This window comes from Python bivittatus, unplaced genomic scaffold, assembly GCF_059951505.1.
Source record: "Python bivittatus isolate LINGU-HERP-01145 unplaced genomic scaffold, Pbiv_v1 ctg000690_np1212, whole genome shotgun sequence".
Lineage (NCBI taxonomy): Eukaryota > Metazoa > Chordata > Lepidosauria > Squamata > Pythonidae > Python > Python bivittatus.
The window spans coordinates 503,329-521,896 of NW_028277096.1; the positions used below are offsets into that span (position 1 = coordinate 503,329).

The 18,568-nt window shown below is 42.1% G+C and overlaps 1 protein-coding gene across 3 annotated transcripts; it reads right to left on the reverse strand.

Moving 5' to 3' along the window:
• Positions 1-770: 770 nt before the first annotated feature.
• On the reverse strand, positions 771-17,009 carry FDFT1 (farnesyl-diphosphate farnesyltransferase 1). 3 transcript variants are annotated; one of them, XM_007428991.4, is made up of 9 exons: positions 16,889-17,009; positions 16,461-16,578; positions 13,482-13,579; positions 12,087-12,270; positions 11,026-11,154; positions 7,081-7,272; positions 5,685-5,861; positions 4,030-4,182; positions 771-2,234 (listed from the first exon to the last, which is right to left on the reverse strand). In XM_007428991.4, exons 2-9 carry the CDS (start codon positions 16,560-16,562, stop codon positions 2,013-2,015), a joined length of 1,257 nt encoding a protein of 418 aa, XP_007429053.1. In that variant the 5' UTR covers positions 16,563-16,578; positions 16,889-17,009; the 3' UTR covers positions 771-2,012. The 3 variants fall into 3 exon arrangements, with proteins under 3 accessions (XP_007429053.1, XP_088008571.1, XP_025022904.1); XM_088152445.1 differs by lacking the exon at positions 16,889-17,009 and having other exon boundaries at positions 16,461-16,814; XM_025167136.2 differs by lacking the exons at positions 16,461-16,578; positions 16,889-17,009 and having other exon boundaries at positions 13,482-15,445.
• Positions 17,010-18,568: the final 1,559 nt, after the last annotated feature.

Consider the following 18,568-nt stretch of genomic DNA (forward strand, 5'->3'; position numbering starts at 1 on the left):
CATGAGGATAGTGTGGGTTGCTGAGATCAAGCATAATGGCCTTGATTATAGCTTTTTGGTTTGGATCCTGGGCTACAGTATCCAGACTAAACTCCTGTACGACATGACTATTTGAAACAATGTATGGCTTTATGCACATATCACAAGGTAGAAAATCTTGAGTTCCATACAGCCTGCAGATCTTTCTTTCTCAACCTCTAGTTTCTCTCCAATTCTGATTTTTTGACTGGCAATAATTTGCATTATGTTTTTGGTTAAGCTTACATACCTTAAACTACTACAAAGCACTTTTTTAAAAAACTAAACCTTGTGGAAATTACATGGTAGTCCTTGGCTCTCTCCAAAAATCTCTATGGCTCGTGACTCAAAGATTGTTTACAAGGATGTATTGCTTCAGTTTAGGGCAGAACGAGAATTTGCTTTTCATGGTCTACTGCTTAAAAAGGCACTTCTGCGATTCACTGCTGTACTTCAAAGGGTACAAAAATACAGAAACTGAAATGTACATTAAGACGTCCAGTGTATATACATAGACTGTGAGCCCCCTTTACAGAATGGGGGGCCTCAGGTTGCAGAGAAAGCAAAGTACTTTGTGCTAATGCCACAGCAGGTGGCAACATCTGGTTGATCTTGAAAACGCTAAGTAAGATTGGTCTTGATTGGCACTTGGAGGAGACCACTTGGAAGTACTGGGGCTTTGGATTAGGAGTCAACCATCCTAGGAGAAGGCAATAGTAAACCAAATTGATTTTGTTGCCAGGAAAGCAAATGGACATATTCCCAGTGACACCAGGAGTAGAGCTCAACTTGGAGTCTTTTATCAGCACTTGTAAAAGCTCCACACTAGCTATTCCTCACTGCCAACGCCTCCAAATGAGCAAATCCTACCAAGTCATGATGGAGTAGTGTGTGGAGTCTTTATTGGTTACTGGAATATATGATAGCCAATAACAGCAGGAGCTTATTCCTACAATTATGTAATTTTAATTCATTGGCCTATGCTTTTCTGAATTGATTTTTTCATTTTTGAGATTTAACCTTGTGTATGTAGTGAATCTCATTCTCTAAAGCATTTGAACAGATACTTTGTAAGGTGCCCTCCCTGAGCTGCTTTGGGACGGTGCTTTAGTGCTTGCGTGGAGGCGGCAGCAGCAGCAGCTCTGCTGGGAACAGCTGTGCAGGCCATGCACTCGGGCAGATACCTGGGATGAGCTTACAAAAGGAAGCTGCTACCTGAATGTATTGGGAGGATGCCTGGCCTGTACTTCCAATCTTCTCACCGCCCTACTCTGCATGCCATCTTAGACTAGGACTTCTCCAAGGCTACAGAAGATGTTAAAAGTATTCTGATACTCAGCACTGATCCCTACTTCAGGTGTGGGCAGCTTTACTGTGGACAGAGCCATACTTTTTCCTTCTCTCACAGGCTTATACAACTTCCCTCCTTATCTGTCCTCAAAATTCCTTGCATATTACAATATAGAAACCTTTCCAATAGCCACAATAAAGTTTGTGGAAAAGGAAAAATAACCATGCAATAAGACAAATCTCTATCTTCAAAGTTAACGCAAGGACTAATTCCTAAATTAGTGCAACTTAAGACATAGTATGAGCTTTGATCAGAAGACGCCGTGCTTGAATTACAGCAGGAAATAGAAAAGTGGTTTTATCACCACATTTTTACTGTCAAAATTCACAAATACTTTGAAACATCAGAGTTAAAAAAACACATCAAAAACAAATGCAGATCAAACTGCAGAAAAGAAAATATTAAGTAAGACTCAACCAAAATTGACCATAGCTAGTTTAGCTGGAAAAAAAAAGCAGAAGTCTCCATGGGAAACTGTTAGAGGCTTCAAAACCAGCAGCAGATGCTTTTAAGTGAAGGCTTCCAGTTCAACCAGCTTGCAATGAAACATTCACAGTCCTGCTCCTTACATTCCTGGGACTCCAAAAAGTTCTCCCATTTCAAAATATTCCCCTTCCAACCACAGCACAAAAGAGCTCCACTCTCAGTTCTCACCAGTGTGCACATATTCCTCTGCTGCTTTTGAGACAGTGTTCAGATACTGCCAGCTCAAGGCAGCTAAAATCATAATGCAAGAAAAATAGATGGGTGAATAATGGGTCCGGGAGACCAGGGTACCACTGGGTAAGCTCATGGATTGGACAGTGGTGACAATCTGTTGAGTTTTGGTGGAGGAAGGGTCTGTGCTTGGGATCTTCTGGTAGATCTAGTGAGAGAGAAAAATCCATTAAGATACCACAGTTGCAGAAAGGTAATAGAAATCATAAATAAAATAGACTAATAGCTAAGTTAAGAAAAGAAATAAGAATTTCAATAAGACTTCAAATACACCTGCTACAAATAAGAGAACAGTTCACAAATTGGTAGAAATATTCCATGTCGCTTTTCTAATAAAAACACATTTATAGATTGTCTCTCTGCCAGTTAGTGCCATCTCACAATCCAACCTGCAACACAGGAGTAGCGAAATGTCAAGTTTGGGCTTTTTAGACCATCATTGGAGTCCCACTTCGGGTTTCCATAGGAAGACTTTGTCATATCTGTAATTTTGTTAAAGAGAAGGAAAACCCAGGCAAGGAAATTGCACTACTAGGTGAAGGAAGAAAGCAGTAGTTAAGCAAGACTACACAGGATGCTGTAAATTTGTGTTCCTCCACAGTTTTTTGCCAGGTCAGAGTTTTTGCTGTTTCCATTACATGCCTGTAAAACAGGCACTCCCCTCCCTCCTCCTTATAAACAATTCCCATGAGAAACAACAATCCACCCTTTTCCATTCCTGTTCTTTTTTCCCCTCCTCTCCTTATTAGCTAGTGAAAACAATGAGAAACTGCACGAGGAAGGAACGGGGAGATAGCATGGAGAGGATGTATGGGAGAGAAGACTTCATTTCACCAACTGTCATTTTTGCTCAGTGACCCTTCCAAATCCCATGTGCTCTCCACCCAATATTACACATTTAAATTTTTTCCTTTGAAGGTGTTCACAGCAACAAATATATGGAATTGCCCTACAGGTGGTCCTCCTTAACCACCACTTGTTCAGCAACTGTTCAAACTTATGACAGTTCTGAATGAGTGGTAGTTATGACTGGTCTTCATACTTATGTCGGTCACAGTGTCCCTGCAGTCACGTGATCACCATTTGCAACCTTCTTTGCCAGTTTCCTACATGCAAAGTCAATGGGGAAACTGGCAGGTCATCGCAAATTGCGACCACATGACATCCTTCCTTAACAACCTGCAGTGATTTGCTTAATAGCAGCACCTGGAAGTGCTGAATTTCTGTCGCTAAGTGGCATGGTTGTGATGCTGCGCTTTACAACTGTGTTGCTTAGCGATGGAAATTCCAGCCCCAATTACCATTATTAAGTGAGGGCTACCAGTTTGTTTATTTAAACCATTTGTATAGCCACTCATCTTAAAACCAAACTCTGGGCAGCTTACAACCAGAGAATAAAACAAAATATACAAACAATAAAAACAGAGAGCAATAAAACCGAGAACAGAAAAGCCTGGCGCCACAACCAAACTGATTCTTACAACCACCTCATCAAATAGGGTAGACTGAGACTGAGTTCGCATAATACACTAAACTGAGCTAAAATGAAGTTATGTTATTTGCAGTTTGGTGTGCTACAGGGAATCCAGTTACTGTCAACCAGGCATCATGCCAATCCATAATATGGTTTATTTGTTTAGAGAGAGCATGCTGTATGAAAACAACAATTACCTTCCGCTATCCTGCTTTCAGTTTAGCATATTATGCAAACCCAGACTTACCCCCTGAATTTCAAAGCTAGGTCACCTTAGACCAAATCCAGCCTCCTAAGCTTTACACCACACTATACAAAGTCGCCCTCCCACTTTACAGAGTTTCAAAGTGAAAAGGCAGATGCTTGCAACTGCCATACTTTTGTAAGTGAATGCGTGCCAACCCAAGTAATTGCTCTCACTAAAAGGCATTTACATCAGGAACTGAGCATCTAGACTCTCCCAACTCACCTCTTCCACATACTGGTACATGATGGCTTTGACAGCCTGTATGTTAGTAGCATCCATCATCAATGTGACTGCTTGTCCCTTTCGAATCTTCACCACCCCTTTGAAGATCTGCTGGTTGTTGTAGCAGGCTGCCAAGGTAGCTATAGCCATCACCTGGGCAAAAAAGAGGAGATAAAGGAATCATAATCAAGAGCAGCAGGTATTTATGTATTTGTGTATAAGCAGCCTCCAAAGAAAAACACAGAACTATTTTAAAAAATGTACTGTTATTTATGAAGATTAATATGCTGCTGAATAGTCTAGAAAATATTTAAGTCACATATATGAGATGGGTGGCTATATACATTTGATAAATAAATACATACAATAGCCATGGCCAAAGAACAGTGAACTGAATGATAAATGGCACAGATATTCAACAGCAACACCTGCAGAAGCAAACAATGGGTTCCTGGACAGATTCCATAAAGCCTGCATGGACATGGTATCTCATCATGCGCCTCAAGAGGAATCCACCTTTGAGAAGTTCTTACAAGATAACAAACCAGAAGCCTATAAAAGTCTTAGTCTTACAGATTGTTTTGATATCACATACTAGGTAAGGCTAAACCAAGTGTTTTTCAACATGTTGTAGTAGTCTAGCCATTTTCTAAGCAAGTTACATGAAACAAGCCATTATATTATGCCATAAGAACAGTTTGGCCTAGAAGGTTTTATGTACACAGCAACTATTTTTTAATTAACTTGAGTTTAGAGTGGGGTAAACCCAGCAATAGAGCAAAGCAGAAAAGACTATCTGCAAATGCCACAGGAAAGATGTATACACAATGCATTTTCTCTATCCCATTTCATTAATGTTTTGGGCTGGGCACTCAAAAATGTACTGAGTATGAGGAATGAATAAACCTATGGTTTGTTTCCAACAGCATGTGATACCTTAAACCTAAGTTAACAAAACCAAATCACATTATAGCTTAATGTGATGGCCTTGTTGACACAAGTGCTAAGACAATAGGTATCCACCACATGATGAATCTCATGCTACCCAATTCAATTTTAAAATAGCCTAATTTGTTGTCTAGTCCAAGTGATGAGCAGTAATAAGCTCATTATCTACTATCTGCTTCATTTATGCTTACCAGAGTAAAATATAATGGCCTCCCACAAGTCAAAAGCATAATTAAGCACAACTATGTCCACGTAGCCTTCCTGGTTAGTTATTGCCTTTTTCCAGGATGTTTTCTTGATTTATTAGTCTAGTCTACAGCCCTAGGACTTCCTGGCAGTCTCCCACCCAAAATATATTAACCAAGTGTGAAGTTGTTTAGCTTTTTAAGATCAGCCAAGTTAGGCTAGGTCTGTCATACTAGGAGGCATCGTTTCTTGATTGGGACGCAATTATTTGAAAATCGTATTGGCCCCTTTTTTATTGATGTTCCAGAAAATGGTTAAGACAGAGCTCTTCCAGAAGGCATTTGGTAATTAACTTTGCCATTACTCCTACTCCTAATTATTATTTTATTTACTGTGGATGTTTTAACTGTATTTTTGAACTCTGGCTGCTTCGTTAATTGCAAACTGTCAGGAGTCCTTGGCAGATTTGGCAGGATATAAATGTAATAAGTACACAAAAATAAAAAGACTATTCAATTTACCTGTGGAATAGCACAGAAATTGAACACGCTTTGATTCTTCAAGCGGGACAAATATGTCAAGACATCAGGAACATGATGTAGAGCATTGGTAATGAGCTCATTCATACACTGGACGGCTTTGTCAATGTTCTCTGGCTTAGCCAGATCTGATAGTTTCTTCACATACTTGCTCCAAACCTAGGAATACCAAGAGGTCAAGGTTGCTGAGGTCACACTGTTACTGAGCAGCTGAGATTTGCTGGTTTTTACATATTGCTTTGGCAGGGATCTTGCTTTCGAAGATGACTTGTCCAGAAGGCTGTTTGAGCAAACAACTGATGCTACCAACAAGCAATGAAGATTTCCAGCAATGTCCCACCATTATGTAAAATATAACAAGATTAGATTAGAACCACACCAAATCATCCTTGCAATGTCTAATTAGCTATTCCACTCAACTGAGCCTCAAAAAGTTCTGCTCAACCCATGAGCAAAATTACTGGCTCTTTTGTTTACCCCCTAAAGCCTGCATGCTCTAACTCAATGTTTCTCAATTTCAGCAATTTAAAATGTGTGGACTTCAACTCCCCAGCTGGCTGGGGAATTCTGGAAGTTGAAGTCCACCCTTCTTAAAGCTGCTGAGATTGAGAAACACTGCTTCAAATAGTTACCTTCCCACACCAACTGTGAATAATCAGGAAGCAGTCCTTTTCTTATATTTTAAAATAAGTACACCAATTCATATTTCTCCCCTCTTTCTTGTTTCTGTAGTTCTCAAATGCCAGACTGCTCATTATTTTTTCTCCTCTACCTTGGCCTTTAAAGAATTAGTAGCTATTCTGGGAGGTATTAGGAGAAGACTATGATTGATCACTGAGCTTTCACAAAGTGGCTGCCTGAGCAGCTACTGAAAAAGGTTACTCTGGCCCTGTGACTGTTACCAAATCTTCAGAGAAGACTCTATGATCTATCAGACTGTCAAAGCAGCTGTCAGTATGGTAGCTGCCCATCTCAGGGACTAAACAAGCCTATTAGCAGCCATAATTTAATAACATAAACAGCAGTAACAATAGGTATAAACAGAGGCAGAGGATGACATTTTCTTGCTGTAGTTACCAGTAGGGAAGCATTAGCCTCGATTGCAAGAGACAGAATTCAATCTTACCCCACCAATCTTGGGCACCACTGGGGCCTCTAAGAGGTGAATGAGACCTTCCTATGTGTACATACATGCAGCCTCAAATCCACAAGCTGACAGTGCATAAGATCCTTGGGCAGAAAAAGGTGCCCACACATTTTGCATCAATTAAACAGTGACAACCGGAATGTAACCTAGCACCCTTTGCATGCAGTACACATTCATGCCACTGAGCTAAGATCTCCTCTTCCTCACATCTATCATACTCTTTTCTTTTACCTCTCTGGGCCAGAATTCTCTGCCCTCAAGTTGGTCCTCCAGATAGTCCCTAATGATGTTGGTTTTCTGCAGAAAGAGTCCCATGGAGTTGGCCAGTTCTACGTCTTGGCCGACAAGAGGATCTTCCAATTCTGAGGCAGAGAAGAGCCTGGAGAGGCCAATTCCCACCAGGCCAGCAACGTAGTGGCAATACTAGAAGTTGGAAAATTCAAAGCTTTATCAAGATGTGTTTAAAAATCTAGTTTAGACCATAAAAGCTGCAACTACTGAACTTTACAATCTCCTTCCTTGAATTACTTTTGCTCAAGCAGTGTATAGCATGAAAGAAAAGAAAAAAAGCACTGCAAGTGGTCAGGAACATTTATATAGCCACATTTACAAATGGGGTTGCAGCTATGTTTCACAAGACCTTATAAGATGCTACAAGCATGAAATCATGAATTCTTAGATGTGATACTATCATGAACTTCCCAGCTTCATTCAAAAGCAGCAGCCCAGTGCAATTCATCTAAACAAACCTAAGTCCATAGGAGATAAGAAACAAATATATCCACCTCCCACCCAGGATGTGACCCTTCCTATATTATTTATTTATCATATTTATATAGCCCCCCCATCTCACACAAGGTGACTCTGGACGGTATACAACAATTAAAAAAATAAATACATAAAAAAACTATATATAAAAAACAGTAAAAACACACAAAAACAGGAGGGGATACAATTAATAAGGGAGCCATCATAAAATCCACCTGGCCCCCTGGGAGCCCCAGGCCTGATCACATAGCCAAGTCTTGAGGGACTTACGGAATGTTAAGAGGGATGGAGCTAATTTCACTTCTGGGGGGAGGAGATTCCACAAGGTGGGCACCACAGCAGAGAAGGCCCACCTCCTGGGGCCCACCAGATGTAATTCTCTAGCAGACGGGATCTGCAGCATGCCTTCTCTGCCAGATCTCGTGGGATGGGCAGATGCAATCGGGGAGAGGCGGTCCCTCAGGTAACTTGGCCCGATGCCATAAAGGGCTTTAAAGGTCAAAACCAGCACCCTGAATTGGACCCGGAAACAAACGGGCAGCCAGTGCAGCTCGTGAAGCAGAAGTGTAACGTGTACCACCCTAGAGGCACACATAACTGCCTGCGCTGCTACATTTTGCATCAGTTGAAGCTTCCAGATACTCGTCAAGAGCAGCTACAGTGGGGCAAAAAAGTATATAGTCAGCCACCAATTGTGCAAGTTCTCCCACTTAAAAAGATGAGAGGGGCCTGTAATTTTCATCATAGGTATACCTCAACTATGAGAGACAAAATGGGGGAAAAAATCCAGAAAATCACATTGTCTGATTTTTAAAGAATTTATTTGCAAATCATGGTGGAAAATAAGTATTTGGTCAATATCAAAAGTTCATCTCAATACTTTGTTATATATCCTTTGTTGGCAATGACAGAGGTCAAATGTTTTCTGTAAGTCTTCACAAGGTTTTCACACACTGTTGCTGGTATTTTGGCCCATTCCTCCATGCAGATCTCCTCTAGAGCAGTGATGTTTTGGGGCTGTCACTGGGCAACACGGACTTTCAACTCCCTCCAAAGGTTTTCCATGAGGTTGAGATCTGGAGACTGGCTAGGCCACTCCAGGACCTTGAAATGCTTCTTACGAAGCCACTCCTTCATTGCCCGGGCGGTGTGTTTGGGATCATTGTCATGCTGAAAGACCCAGCCACGTTTCATCTTCAATGCCCTTGCTGATGGAAGGAGGTGTTCACTCAAAATCTCACGATACATGGCCCCATTCATTCATTCTTTCCTTTACACGGATCAGTCGTCCTGGTCCCTTTGCAGAAAAACAGCCCCAAAGCATGATGTTTCCACCCCCATGCTTCACAGTAGGTATGGTGTTCTTTGGATGCAACTCAGCATTCTCTCTCCTCCAAACACGACGAGTTTAGACCAAAACATTCTACTTTGGTTTCATCTGACCATATGACACTCTCCCAATCCTCTTCTGGATCATCCAAATGCTCTCTAGCAAACTTCAGACGGGCCCAGACATGTACTGGCTTAAGCAGGGGGACACGTCTGGCACTGCAGGATTTGAGTCCCTGGCGGCGTAGTGTGTTACTGATGGTAGCCTTTGTTACTTTGGTCCCAGCTCCCTGCAGGTCATTCACTAGGTCCCCCCGTATGGTTCTGGGATTTTTGCTCACCGTTCTTGTGATCATTTTGACCCCACGGGGTGAGATCTTGCATGGAGCCCCAGATCGAGGGAGATTATCAGTGGTCTTGTATGTCTTCCATTTTCTAATTATTGCTCCCACAGTTGATTTCTTCACACCAAGCTGCTTGCCTATTGCAGATTCAGTCTTCCCAGCCTGGTGCAGGTCTACAATTTTGTTTCTGGTGTCCTTCGACAGCTCTTTGGTCTTGGCCATAGTGGAGTTTGGAGTGTGACTGTTTGAGGATGTGGACAGGTGTCTTTTATACTGATAACAAGGTCAAACAGGTGCCATTACTACAGGTAACAAGTGGAGGACAGAGGAGCCTCTTAAAGAAGTAGTTACAGGTCTGTGAGAGCCAGACATCTTGCTTGTCTGTAGGTGACCAAATACTTATTTTCCACCATGATTTGCAAATAAATTCTTTAAAAATCAGACAATGTGATTTTCTGGATTTTTTTCCCCATTTTGTCTCTCATAGGTGAGGTATACCTATGATGAAAATTACAGGCCTCTTTCATCTTTTTAAGTGGGAGAACTTGCACAATTGGTGGCTGACTAAATACTTTTTTGCCCCACTGTATATTAGGATAACTAGAAGCTACAGTTCACTGAATTCTCAGTGGACAGAGGAAGTATATCATGTTAGAGACTGCAAACTGATCTTTCTAAAGGACTCAAGTAAGCATGATGAGCTCAGGTCACAGAGCGTAGGGAATAAGGAAGATGACCTTGACTAAGATATGCAGGAGTTTCCCTAATTAGCTGAACTATAAAGAAGAGGAAGAGGTATAACACAATCAGACTTACAAAATCCTGTTATCAGTCAATCTCAGAAAAACTAGCTTTAGCCTTCTTATGGAGTTGATTTCCCGGCCTGGTCCATCTAGTGGGTCTGATATAAAGGCCAAGTTGCTTTTTATCCAGGTCCTCACCCCACCACAGTGGAAATACATGCACATACTTCGTCCAAAGCAATGCCAAGAAAGAAACTTCACCACCTCTTTGTCTGCATTAAGGTGAACAAATGCTTCAACAGAGTTTGAAAAACCCTGTCCTAGAGGACTTTCTTCTCCCATGCAGTCAAAAATCCCTTTTGCATTTTTTTAAGTTGGGGAGTGAGATTAAGGGCCAAGAGTTCAGCCTTTAAAATCCCAGAATCTTGCCAATTCAAATATTGGGCCTGTTCATTTTTAGAGCATGGGACTATGATATGCCACACAAAGTCTGCAACAGACCTTGAGTGATGGAAGTTCTTCATGCTAGCGTTAATATGAGTGAACTAAATCTATATCTGCTAAAACTAACTCCAGTTTCAAGACTCCTTAACAAGGTATTCACATTGCATCTTCCTCCTCCTCTGCAACACAACTAGTTCCTCATTCCCTACTCTGCTTGGATTTTCAAAAGGTCATAGTAATCCCTCCCACTTGTTGCTATGATGTAGTTACTTGCTGAGAAAGCAGCAAAGATTAGCAGAAGAACATGGATCATTTCCTCTGGGCCAAAGGAGCATCCCCAACATCAGCCCAAGTACCACTTTTTCCTTATCCTGTGGAAGCTATTTTGTTCCTCCTTAAACAGTACTCTGCCCCATGCTGATGGGCACTATGCATTAGAAGCCTTACTGAATGAGAGACTTTGATGGTCTCTGTATTGTAAGCTTCATGGTTATAGCTAACATGCAAACTTGCTGGAATCATTCATGCTCCCCCCACAACACACTCACCTTGTCCCACTCCTTGTTAGAATTCACCTTCTTTTCCAAAAATTCAGCCATACCAAAACCCATCTTGTGACAAATGTCGGAAATCACATCCTGATAGACTTTTGCCAGGTTCCGGAACTCCAAGGAAATCTAAAGGCAAGGACAAACACAAAGTAATAAAAGAAACAGGATCACAAAAAATGATACATGTGTCTCTTCCTGACCCCCTCCCCTTCCCCTACAAAAAAAACCCGAACTGATGAGGAGCCCAGGAATGCTAGCATATTTCAGGTTCCATGCATGTAAAGTTAAAAATATGATTTCAGCAGTCCTTTAATCTTGAATTTACAACAATGAAATGTTATATACACTTCCTCTGAGCAATATGGGAAATATCCTTAGAAAAGGATACTTGGCCAAGTTGTTTCCATCCAGGAGAACCAAAATCAGCACACTCAACTTTAGAGCAGGTTATACCACTTCCAGAAGAAATAATGGCAAAATGCTGATGGGACTCTTCTTGCTCATATAATTAGTCCACCAAACTTCATTAGCAAGGACACACAGGTATATTTGATGGCTATTCCTTAATTGTTGATACCTCCCTCCTGAGCCCAACACATCCAAAGCCTGACTACCTTCTAAAAAGGCTCCAATTATTTAAAAGAATAATTGTTCTGGAGATTAAATGAGTGTACTTAACTTGCATAGAACACGTAAGTACAAATTTAACATCTGCATAGCATATTCTTGGCAGTTACTGCTGTGAATGTAAGATCTGGCAGGATCAGGCTAAAAACCCATTTAGTCCAGCCATATGTCTGTCACCCAGTGACCAGCCACAAACATTCAGGAAGCTCCTAAGAACAAACATGCGCTTCAATTGTTGCCTCCTATCTGAAACGGCACCTCTGTATCCTTTAGGATAGGGAACTTTCACACTTCCGAACAGATGACAGGTTAATATCTCCATAGTTAAGGGACTGATCCCATCCTTCTCTCTAGCAAGTGCTCCCTTACAGCAGAGATGCCTAGCTGTCTTAATTGCATAAACGCATGAGATTTGGAGAGACACTGCTCACCGTTGGAAAGTCTTCCAGCACCTGTCTGTCCTTCTCTTTGCTGTCCATAAATTTCCAGTCTGGCTGGTACAAATAGGAGTGAAAATTGTGTAACATGGGGATCTTCGCTTCAAGGCTGATTGTCATGTCATCCTCAACAGTATCTAAAGCACGGAGAACCAAGTAGAAGATGCACACTGCATGGCTACAGAGAAAAGGGAAATGTTTGTGACTCAGATGCCAGAGGAAGGAGAAAAGTAAATTGTCTTGTTCAACTTTAATCAGCATAAAACTCCATGGCTCATTTGTTAGCAGGAAAAAGCACAACACACTTATACTGGATGAAGAGCATCAGCTCCCACTTAGTCTCCTGATGCAATTCAAAGCAATTGGATTCAGTTTAAAGCCATAAATTGGGTATCCAATCTGAAGCAACAGAACAATTTGTGGTGCCTCAATCTTATTTTTGCAGGCCTGCACAAAGGATTTATAGCAAGAGGCATATGCTCTTTCCAGAGCAATTCATTGGGTATGAAAGAAAACAAAAGATATGACCCTGCTAGTATTTGGCTGTGCTCCTGCTAACTTCAGCTTCTCCCACTGCTAACAGATTATACACCAAAAGAATGCGGCCTTTACAGTGAAGCCCTTCTTTAAACTTCTGTGGATCATATCCCAAACTATAAAAAATGCAATGATAATATATTGTATATACTATAAAATAATACAGCATTGTAATAAAATGTGAACATTTCAATAATAGTAATCCTGAACTAGCTTTCTATGAATTATGTGCCCACATTCCCAGCCCAAAAGAATTGGGAAGGGCTGGTCTATAGTCTATTCTTTGCACCTGGCATTTTTTGAACATCCAAAGGCTGCAGTTGATGATGATGATGATGATGCAAAGCAGGAGAAGCCCCATTATTTTAAAACGGCTTTTCTTCTTAAGTGTAGAAGTGTGGGGTTATGGGGAAAAGGATAAACTAATTTTATTTTAGGGCATACAGTAGTGAGAAAGCACAAAGTCAATGGATAATAACTATAGCCAGAGGTAACTCCAGGGGATGCATGAAGCTCAGGTTTCTCACTCCTATCCTAGGCAAGAGCTCTAGCATCTCCAGTTGAAGCTAAACAACACCAGTTAGCAAAAACAAAGCTGGTACAAATGAGAATGCCCTGACCCTGTAAAAAGTAGATCTGTTTCGCTTTTTGCTGCTCTCTCTCCCAACTGCAACTAAAACTTTCCAGGTGGTTTTCAAAACTGCAACTGGTTTAGTTTACCTCCTCAGCCGGGGATTATAAGAGTTAGCTGATGGGATTTGCGGTATCAGGTTGGTAAATGCTGTCCAAAACTCTCAAGTCATTCCGTTATGCCCTTTCCCCAGCAGGCAAATCGGAACCACGCAAACTCACCGCAACTCCCCGTCCAGGGCTTGGATAACGGCGGCGAAGCTCCGGCTGGTTTGGTTCAAGTACTTGTAACATACCCGGAGGCTGTCGCTGAGCGAGTCCTGCAAAAGGAGCACAGGCGGAGGGGCAGCCTGAGCGGTCAGAAAGCGAGGCCGCGACCACTGCGGGAGGCGGGAGGTGCCGCCGCAGGTCCGCAGCCGGCCACCGCCAGTCAAGCAGGAACCCGACCCGCCGCCACCCGCACGGGGCGGAGAAAAGGCCAAGGTGCGCTTGAAAAGGGACGCAGCGGCCTTGGAGCTGCAGCTGGCCATGGAAAACGCACGCGCGGCTGGAGAGGCGCACGGCTGGCCGGCCGCCCCCTACGCCCCTCGCAAGGCACCCCAAGGCTGGGGCTACGGAGCAGGGAAGTGGTTCCGGGGCGCCCCCGAGGCGAGACACACCCACCGCCCCGCTTTCAGATCCTGAACATTGTCCCCTCCCCGCGCATAGCCCCGCCCAGCAGCCAGCGCGAGGAGGGGGAAGGGCCGCGAGGGATACGAGAGGAGCGAATATAAGCGCATCGGGAGGGGAGCCTCGAGGCGCGCTTTTATCCGTACCTTGCGGGGCGAATCCTGCTAAATTCAAAGAGGCTCAGCGTCGGGGAAACAGGCCTTACCACCTGCCGAGCGCGCATCACATACAGGCTTGCTTAATAATACTTTACCGAACAGACCCAATTAGCAAGGTTTGCGTCATAAAGCGTGGTTTGCAAACCACAATGCCAGCGCCTCGTATGATGAATACCGGAGTTACACATCATGCTAAACTATAATATGCTTTGTTTACACTATTTGGTGTGGGGTGTGAAACCAGCCATTATGGTTTTTTATTCCTGGTTGAAAAGGCCACAATTTAGAGCATCATTTGTGAACCTGGCCATCCAAAGTGGGAAAGGATTGATCAGCAGGCCTAGGACAGAGATCCTCCTCCTTGAAGAACTGCTTGTAAAGGTGAAGACTAAGGGGCAATACAGTAATAGTCTATAGGCATCTAAAAGGCTGTCAGGTGCAAGAGGATGAGCTGTTTTCTGTTGAAACTGACAGCAGAACAAAATGTAATGGGTTGAAATTAAAGAATATTAACACTGGGTGTTGGGAGGAATTTTCAGAACATTTGACAGTTAAGCCACGGAACAGTCTACCTTGATGGAGAGATTTTCAAACTGGGTCTGTACTGAGCAGTGGGTTGTACTAAGAGGTCTATAGCTCCCAACTCATACATTCTCTGATTTTATGCTAGGACTCAAACACCCCACTGGGTCCTATGTCACATCATTATCCAAGTTGTACTGACACTTGGGTTGCCATAATATGCTTAACAAGATCAAGCACTTCATTAACATGGTTAATGTTAACCTTGGTTAGCTTTGCTGTGGTTACTGAATTCTAGGTGAATTAACCCCCAAAAAACAATAAGTGTATTGTGTGAACACAGCTATGAAGTGAACTTCCTACCCTGATCTTCCTACTTCCTTGGCCACTTTTTCCTAGGAGCAGTATAGTTGTTTAATTTGAAAACAAACTTAAAACCAGTAACTTTCCCACAATACATTGCAACATTCAGTGTATATTTATCTGGAGCATAGTGGGAAAAAAATTAGAAATGGCATGGATTGTAATCCACAGAAACTATAATATATGGTTTAATGGCTTTGCAGATCAGGTTTCCATTATTGCTATTAAATGATCTGGAGAGGAAAACTGACGGATACCATCCTCTAATTCTCTGTAATGTGTCATTTCTGTAGACGTATCTAGAGAAACACATAATATTCCAATAACAGTAGCCACCACTACCAGAGATTATTTAATCAACTTTCATTTTTAAAACACCATTTATTTCTTGTTCTGGATAACAGCATCATTGGGTGATGGCAACCTTGATCAGAGACATGGTTGAGTGGGACAAGAAGTAGTAGATCCCATTCTTCCATGGATTTTATTCTTGCTCCCCTCAGCTACTTTAGCAAAAAGAAAAAAGTACATTGGGAACCAGAGTTCCAATATCATGTAATTCTTGTGGAGACACACACACACATGTTCACCAAGGATAAACAAAGTTGTCTAATATTTGTTTCCCATAAAATATGCTTCAAAAGATACTGACAAGCAAATGAACTTTTGATACAAATAATTCAAGAATATTAAAAGGCTGGTCAGTATCAACACTTAATAAATAACCAATGCAATCAGTCTTTTACCACAAGAATTTTCACAAATTTTATTTCCTCATTTATAGAAGGTTTTATAAACAGATGGCATTGTCTATAAGTTCTTGCAGGCAATGATTTGTGTTACATGTCCATTTCAGTAATTCTATTATAGAAACACTTTATAATAGAATGTATCCTAGCAGATACATCTATGAGTTAGGCTTCCTAATACAGAATTGTATTTAATTTACCTTACCTGTACTTCCCATTCTACATCCTACAGGTTACATTCATTCAATGAGACATTGTTATAATCAATAGATATTCATGCACCTTTTCAGGGCTATGCCCTAGAAAACACATATTCACTAGATAAGGGGATTTGAAAATCAGTGTTTAATACTGTTTCTTGAAGAGGTTTATGTAAGCTAAGACATTCATTAAATATACCTAAAATAACATTCCAAGTCAGTGTATTCATGCTCCACTTGAAAGCGTGTTCCTCGTCTCATTTTTTCCCCAGCATTATCTATTGATAATGTTTATGAACAGGGAGAAAGCTGGGATTGTTTTTAATAATGAAGCAAGAGAAAAATATACAAAATAACTGCCCCCCCTTCAGTCAGCAATTTATCATCTGTTACCATTCTGCTTTATTTTATTTTTTCTCTCTCTCTCTTATCCGTCTGCCTTATCCATTAAAAAAAAAGCCTCCTGCCCTTGTTTCTCAGCAGAAACAAAAGAAATAAATAACCAAAGGACCAAAATATATAGTAAGAAGCCCCACTCACTTGGTCCATCTTGGGCATCACCGTCTTGTAGCCGCCCATTTTAAACTTCACCAGATTGTAGATCTCTTCTGGGTGACCCAGCCATTTCTTTAGCAGCTCCATTGACTTCCGCGCTCACCTGGCAAGGCAGGACGGTGCTGCTCTTTAAGGAAGAACTTCACGGGCAGAAGGTCCTGCTTCGCATTCTCTCTCCTTCCTTCTCCCCTTATCCTTCCCCCTTTTTTCTAACTCGTCACCTGCCCCGCCTGCCTTTGCTTTTCCAGTAATTCCCTCTTCTCGCCCCCACTTCCGATTTCCTTCGTCTCCGTCCCCCCTCAATTTTTTCCTCCCCCTCTCCTGACTTAGCTGCTCCCTGTTTCACCCGGGTTCTCTTTCCCCGCCTAGGGGTTTCCAGAAGCGCGACAAGCCCCCCGCCCCCCACACGCCACCTGCACTTCTATTCCGCTTCTTTGGCCGTGGGGATTCTCCAACTCAAGGGCATCTTCCACCCCACACCGGTTCCAGCTCATTTTCTCTCTCCCTACGTTTGTCCCCTGGCAGCAGCCAATCAGCAGGCAGCGCCCCCGACTCAGTAGCATGATAGGGAGCTTAGTAGCCGCGCGGTGCTCGCACCAGGAAGACGACAGCCAATGAGACCATTTCGGGACTGGTGTGACGATCCGTCGCTATCTCTTGGTTGGTCAGCGCTCGGCCATAGGCGGCGTAAAATATGGCCGGCCTGATTTCGAAGTCGCCGGGTTTCTTAAAGGGGCCGGGCGATCTTTTCTTTGTGGAAGCGCGGGGGGGGGCACTCAAGGGATGTTAATCCTACAGATCCAGTTTGGTTACTACTGCAGCGATAGCACTTATATCCCAAGCTGGTAAAATAAAGCTCAAGGTTATGCAGTCCAGATTTACATAATACTGTACATGGAACAAGAACTGCCAGATGTACAAGGAGGCTTCGGAAGAGGCAGGGTTCCAAGAGCTCATATTGCAAACATCCAATGGAAAATCAAGCAGGCCAGATCATTCCAATTCTTTTTTCCTTACTGTTTAACTTTGTGGATAGAACTCAGAATGTAGTGTATCAAGCCACCACATCTGTCTACTGAAGAATTTGCATAATGACCAAGAAGTAGTCACAGAATGGAAGCTGGAGCAACTAAGGAGTTCAAGATTATGCAAGGAGTATACTAAGATTGATTGATCATGTGCCATCAAGTCGTTTTGGACTCCTAGCAACCACATAGATAGATTTTCTCTATGACAAAAGATTGATTATTGCCACCTTAATGGAAGGTGGAGCAACTAAGGAGTTCAAGATTATGCAAGGAGTATACTAAGATTGATCATGTGCCATCAAGTCGTTTTGGACTCCTAGCAACCACATAGATAGATTTTCTCTATGACAAAAGATTGATTATTGCCACCTTATTTATTTAACTGGTAAGTGGAATATATAATGAGAAATGCCGGACTGGACTGGAAATTGGAATTAAAATTACTGGGAAAAGCATCAGTCACCTCAAATGTCGTGATGATGCTTTGATGGAGGGAAAGCTTAAGGACGGGGATATTGAAAGTATGATAAGGGAGCATAAAAGCTGGTCTGCTGCTCCATATTCAAACAACCCTTAAGATTGTGTCAAAAGGCAATGCCAACCCAATGCAAATAGATGGAGAAGTTAAAATAACAATAGACTTTATCTTCCTGGAATTAGTTAATGGATAATGAAAAACCTATTGCAAATTTTCCTGGGAATACATTCTATTGAACTTAATAGTAGAAGTCTCACTAAGCCATTTGTTTTAATCAAGGATTGTTGTTTAAACATCACAGTTGTCATTAATCATTATTTATAAACATATTATGGCTTAACATAAAGTAAACCCACCTAGCCATCAATACCTTGTTTGTAATCTTGTTATTTGAGGTCTTGCATCAGATTCTGTTGTTTAAGAATCAGTGGCTAAATTCCTGAGGCAGGGCCCTTTGAATGGCAGCGCCAATGTGATGCAGCATTCTTTTCAAGGATAATCACCCCACCCCATCTGTGGTCTTTCGCCATTTCCTTAAAATGGAGCTTTTTCAAAGATGCCCTAATGGGAGGCTCTGAAGTCCTTTC